Source organism: Pogoniulus pusillus, chromosome 32 (assembly GCF_015220805.1).
Source record: "Pogoniulus pusillus isolate bPogPus1 chromosome 32, bPogPus1.pri, whole genome shotgun sequence".
Classification (NCBI taxonomy): domain Eukaryota; kingdom Metazoa; phylum Chordata; class Aves; order Piciformes; family Lybiidae; genus Pogoniulus; species Pogoniulus pusillus.
This window is the reverse complement of record NC_087295.1, coordinates 1,310,404-1,316,403: the sequence shown is the minus strand read 5'-3', so window position 1 is coordinate 1,316,403 and position 6,000 is coordinate 1,310,404. Positions and strand designations below refer to the sequence as shown.

Here is a 6,000-nt window from a genome sequence, read left to right as displayed (position 1 = left end):
TGTGTTTCTGAATGACTTCTAGCTCGTCTAGAACGGTACATATTGTGTGCATAGCTGCTGGTAAATTGTGCTAAGCTGTAAAGACAGCTTCAGTCCTTAACTTCCAGCTGGCTAAGTCTAGGCTGGGTGATTTCGTAAGCTGGGGAGGAGGTAACTCCCAAACCATCACAATCCCCTCCAAAGAAGAGGGAAACCACTGAATAACACACAACAAGGAGGCAGCTTTTCAGTTATTTTATTGTATTAGTGAAGAAAACTTGACTGCAGTCTTCCTGCTGTGTTACAATTGCTTCCTCTGGTGGGTGGACAGCTCCTACAGCTGACTGAAAGGCTAAACGACGCTTCCCCATCGCACGCTTAGCCACTTCTCACACGGTATTGCTTTCGTCCTCTGGCTATATAAAATGGTCCAAGCAAGTCCACGAGTTGGGGTTGATTTTTTTTCCCAGAATCAGTTGTAATTCTATCTACTGTTTTAAGATACATTCAAATAAAAAGATGCTGAAGTTTTACTTGCAATAGGTGCACACAGACGACAGCAGGGAGAGCCCAGGGCATCTTACTCAGACGTTGTCAGTTCATAGAATAAATAGAAGTCCTCAAACACATGCAGCAGCTGACCCATGTGTTTTGGGGTTTTCTTTCTCAAAAAAGATCCTTAGTGTCCATGGCACTACCTGGACAGCTACTTCATTCAGGAGAAAAAAAAACAAACAAGCAGCAAGCCACCCACCTGCCCCTCCTCACAAAGATTAGGGGACAGCTTCATTTACACAGGAGATCATCAGTGCTAATGATGCAGTAACAGTCTGGTACAAACAGCTATTCACAGCAATTCTGTGTAGTGTGACAAGGTCAACAAAGAGGGAATTGGTTCAGATACCACAAGAGGTGCAAGGAAAAGAAAGCAGATGTTAAACCCTCCCTGCTTCGCTCCTCTCCATCTCCCGGTCCAAAAAACCCAGCCAAACAAACAAGTGTAGCTCAGCTCAAGAAACCAGCCCAGCCCTAAAAGCCAGCTCACTCCAGTCTCCTCCAGCTTCAGGATATTTCTATTCTCTCCACAAGCACCCAGCAGAAATTTGGGAGAAACAGAGGAAAAAGGCCTGCAGTATCAGTTAGGATCACTTGGCTGTAGCTAAGGGTTGTGTGAGGACTCCTCTTTCCCTTCTGGACAAGTAGGGGTTAGACGTTTGGGTCTGGGATGCATTTTCTCAGGTTAAAAGCACTGTGACACAAAGAGGTGCCCACAGTGTTACCTATGCTAAGGTCCAACTCTGGATGAGAAGAGACAAGAGAAAATGGATGTGGAGTACTCTCACCCTGCTTACAAGAGTGTGGTCCTCAACAGGCATGAAACTTGAAGATCATCATGAGGACTTTTAAGTTAGTCTTTCCAGCTTGTACCATCCTGTTACTAAAGGTTTGCTGTGGTTCTCTGCTGAGGACTCCAGGCCACCCCTTCCAGCACCGGTTTTGCTACGTGTTGTTGTTCAGCACCCTCATCTGTCACCCTGCTGCACAAGTTCGACTCGCGGGGAGGTCACTGCCACGTTTGCCTCTCGAGCTGTGAACACTGTTCTCTTTGGGGGCACTGACAAAGCACATTCCAGTGTCAGCAACACACAGTAAAGCATTTTCCCTTCCACAACCCAGTGCAGCATTGATAAAACAGAACCAAAAAGCCCACCACAACCAGTGGCCAAGAGCGTGAGCGCGCCGACGCGAGGGCTGCGTGGGGAGAGGTCAGCGCTGCGGTACCCAGCTGGATGCTGACCGCGGCAGGGCCTCAGTTCAAGTTTCTAATCTCAGGGAGGAGGAGAACACAGAGCAGAAAAATAATAAAAAGAGCCACGTTTCATCCATTCAGGCACTCCAATAACTCAGTGCAGCTCACCCACAGAAGCAGACTCAGAGCCAGCACAGGCGACGCCGAGTGCTTGCCTCGGCACTCAGGAAGCACGAGGGCTCCACGCTTCAAGTGACGGAGAGGAGGGCTGGCAGAACACATTCAACAGCTTCCCATGCAGCCTGGGCCAGCTGCAGAATCCACCTTCTCCTGGGCAAGTTATTTGCTGTTGGTTTTGTTGTGTGGTGTTCATTTTTCAGTGCATCTTAAAAAAAAAAAAACCACAAACCCACAAGCAAGAAGCAAGCAAGGCCTTGGGAAGGGTAGCAAAGTGAGCCTCAGCACAGCAGGACTGAGAGCCGCAAACCGCCCCGGTGAGTTACAAGAGAGCTGCTTCCTATTTACACATTGTACACAAGGGTTACACCTCTCTCCCGTTAGGCACAAAGCTGATTTGTCAAACCCAGGAGGAGACGGAGGGGTGGCAGGGAAGGGCAGGAGGAGATGGGAGTGTTCTCTTTTAAAAAGACCAGCTGCAAAAAGGGAGTCCCTCACCGTAAGCTGGTTTGCTTCGGCAGCTTGGTTCCCATGAGGATCCCCGAGGGCAGGGACGTGGGCCCCTTCATCTGCATACTGGAGCCCACCATGGTGGGGAAGCTCCGATTCCTGCGGATGCCAGTGTTCAGCGGGATGCCCCCGATGGCGCTGGTCACGGCGGGGCAGCCCAGCGGGAGACCTTCTGGTGCCAGGCCTCCAGGAACAAGGGCCCTCACCGGACCCTGTGCTCCGCAGAGAAGAGGTCCCTGGTCGTCAGTTAAAGGAGGAGCCGAGGTCTGCCCTGAACTCACAACTTTGGTGATACCAAACCTCTTGACTTTGTCCACGAGGTTCAGGTTGGAAACGGAGACGTCAGTCTGGCTCTCGCTGTTCCTGATGTTCTTTTTGTTCCTCACCTCCTTCAGGATGGAGCTAGCAGGCTTCGAAGCCAAGAAGTTGTCGTAAGGTGGGCTGGTGCACTTGAACTCGAACGATGGAGGGGAGGAGGAAGGCGTCTGCATAGGCGAGTTGGGTGGGGTGGAGGGGATGATGGCCATCTTCGGGGGGTAGGCGCTCAGCAGAGTGCCTCTGCCGGCTCTGTCCCAGCTCTGCGGGTTGTACACCGCTGCCGAGATGCCCCTCTCCTTCAGCAGCCACACCAGCCCCAGGGACGTGCTCATGGTGGTGGTGGATTCCCGGAGGTTAGTGAAGGATTCGGCCAAGCTCAGACGCCGAGGAGTACAGGGAGTGGCCACTGGGGTGCCTTTCAGGTTGCCAATGCTGCCACAAGCTGGAGTAGGTGCTGCGTTAAGGCTGCAAGCAAAGGAGCAGGCAAGTTACTGTCACCATCACCGCACCACAGCTCACTGCAAGCAGGACCCCAGACGCTGCCCAGGGGCTTTTAGCCACTGGGAGGGCACCAGACGCTGGCAGCTCCCCGCAAGCATGCTGGCAGGGACAGCCCATGCTCCTCCAACACACTGCTCCCCGCTTTGCACCCGTCACCTCTCCTGCCAGGCAGCTGCTCCCCACCGCCTGTCTTCTGACACAGTCTGGGAGCAACACCTGCAGCTATCCCTCCTGTCACGACTCCACGAGACAGCAGCTGGGGCACTTGACCCATGGGATAAGCAGGACTGATTTCTTTTTAGTGTCACTTCTGAGCACAAAGAACTGCTCCTTGCCTCCCAGCGCTGCTGGGGCACAGCAGGGAGAGCAGCGAGGGCAGAAGGGGACAGTATTTGCAGCACAGCTGCTGGAACTTGGCATCCTCAGCAACCTGCACGTGGGTGAAGTCAAACCCTTCTGCTCAACTAGCTTTCAGTTATGGGAAGGGATCTGACTTCTGATGGAGATGCACATCTGTGTGAGCGACCTGGTGTAGCTGAATGCTCACTGCAGGCTGCACTGGAGGACCTCTAGAGGTCCCTGCCAACCCAAAGCATTCTGTGATTCTATCAACAGAGAAAACACAGGCAGGCTCCTGGTTGCCACTTGGTTACTGACTCCCCAGCAGCACACCAGGCATGCCCAAGAGCCATGCCACTGTCCACTTGGCCAGCCACTGATTTCTCCAGGTTGAAACACAGCTGCACTGCACCCCAGCTCCAGCTCCTCCTCAGAACAAACTGTGTGAGCTGACAGGACAGCACTAACCAGACAGGAACATGCACATGTGCAGGACAAGTGGCAGGTTTCTCTGCCCACTGAAGTCTGAGTGCCTGCAGTGCCACAGTGCCATCCTCACAACACCTGTTCCTTACAGCTTAGCCACAGCACATTTCCCTGTGGATAACCCCCACTCTCCATCCAAGGCAGTCCAGGCACACCCTTCGTTAAGCCGTGGTGTACTCAGTCATTCCAGAAACAAGCTATGGGGACATCCATGATCCACAGGAGCCATCCCATATGCTCCTCCCTGGAAGCCGCAGCAAAACAGGCTGGAGGAAATTAGGACTGAGGCTGATGTAAGCTAAGAGGCTCCTGAAGTGGGCTTCTTGCACCCTCTCGTGTGCTGCGGCTGTCAGTGCTGCAGACAGCAGATGTGCCGAGCAAGCTCTCTCCTTCCTCTCCTCAGAACCAATCGGGGGCAGGGTAGGAGGACTCTTCACAGCAGGGTTAAGGAAGCGAGGCTCAGAGGAGAGGGAAATTCGATGACTAAATTCTTCCCTTCGGCATGGATTAAAGCTGCATCCTCACAGCTCTGCTCCCAGATGATGGTGGCACTGCAGAGCACTGACAACCACTGCGATGCACCTCCCACACTGGCTAAAGTTGTGGATGGCAGGAGGGAGGGAAAAGAATGAGACCTTACTGTGCAAGATGACTTCCTAGAGGGTAGGACCAAGCACACTGTGAATCCCAGACGTGGGGTGATAATCAGGCTTCTAGGATGCTCTAGACACAAGATGAAAACCACAGCCCTCCACTAGCTCACTAACTCCAACAGCTTCGTTCTCCCCAGCTCCAGATCTCAGCTGCACAGACACTTCATCAGTATGGCACACAACCAAATGCAGTAAACCCCATCAGACCCCCCTGCAAAAAGCAGCTTTGGTGTAGGTCTTGCTTCTGGGGGCTTTTTGCTCTTGCATCATTTTGGTATGGCTTTCACCAGGAAATCTTTTCCCCACCAACACTGCTGAACTGCCTGAGCACAGCTACCGGCACAGATTGCAGCTGGCCTCAGCAGCTCAGCCTAGTGACAGCCCCAGGGTTAGACTGGGAGGAAAGGGATGGCTGAGCACTCCATTCAGCTAGGTGGAATTCAGTCAGGTTAGAGCAGCTCCGGGGTTAGAGGCAAGGTTAAACACAACCAGGCAGCAAACACCAGAGCTCTCTGGGTTAGCTGGTGCCACACACACTGGCATTCCTTGTAGGTGACCCTGCCGAGGCAGAGGCTGCTGGCAGTGTTGCTCACCCCCTGCCACGCTGGCTCAGAGTGTCTGCCCTATGCCTCCTCTCAGCACAAGCAGACATAATGCATCTTCCTCATCCTCCTCATATGACCTGTGAAGAACCATTTAGAGTGGGTGAGGACGAGCTCCTTTGAGACGTCTGCTGAAAACACCACATGATTTAGTTTGCTCTTTTCCCTCCTGAAGGAAGGCTGAACCCTGGGGTGCCTAAGGCACCTGAAAATGTACTAAACTCAGCTGTCACTTATGGTTCATTTGTTTGGTTCCGTGCTCAGAAATGGAGCTTTTGACAGCCACAATTAAGAACAGTTCAACAATAACAAGAAGAAAACTAAGAACTGCAGCCATAGAAAAGGATCTCTCCAGTGACAGTGCTGAGGGGAGAGGAAGACAGAGGAGGGTAAAGATGATTAACTTCAATAAGAGAAGTAGAAAAGTTACATTTAACCATCATCCATTTCTTCTGTACCCTCACTTGCCATGCACTCCTCAGGCAGACAATGCCCAGCTCATGCCTGCACCAGTCTAGACACATCTCTGCATGGGGACCTGCAGAACACTTCACACAGCTGCTGCAAGGGGCAGGGAGGGACTCTGAACAGCAAAAGCATTCTTTCAATGCTGGCTTACAGAAGTTCCCTCTCCAGGTGTGGCAGAGTCTTTTCAGCAAGGCCTGCTGCAACAGGACAAGAGAGG

The 6,000-nt window shown here is 52.4% G+C and overlaps 1 protein-coding gene across 2 annotated transcripts in view; it reads right to left on the bottom strand.

Moving 5' to 3' along the window:
• Nucleotides 1–219: 219 nt before the first annotated feature.
• Nucleotides 220–6,000, bottom strand: part of TRAK1 (trafficking kinesin protein 1) — a 95,269-nt gene continuing 89,488 nt past the window's right edge. For both annotated transcript variants that reach the window (XM_064169869.1, XM_064169870.1), the window contains one exon: nucleotides 220–3,199. In XM_064169869.1, the coding sequence (XP_064025939.1) occupies nucleotides 2,401–3,199 (799 nt within the window). In that variant the 3' untranslated portion in view covers nucleotides 220–2,400. The remainder of the gene's footprint in view (nucleotides 3,200–6,000) is intronic.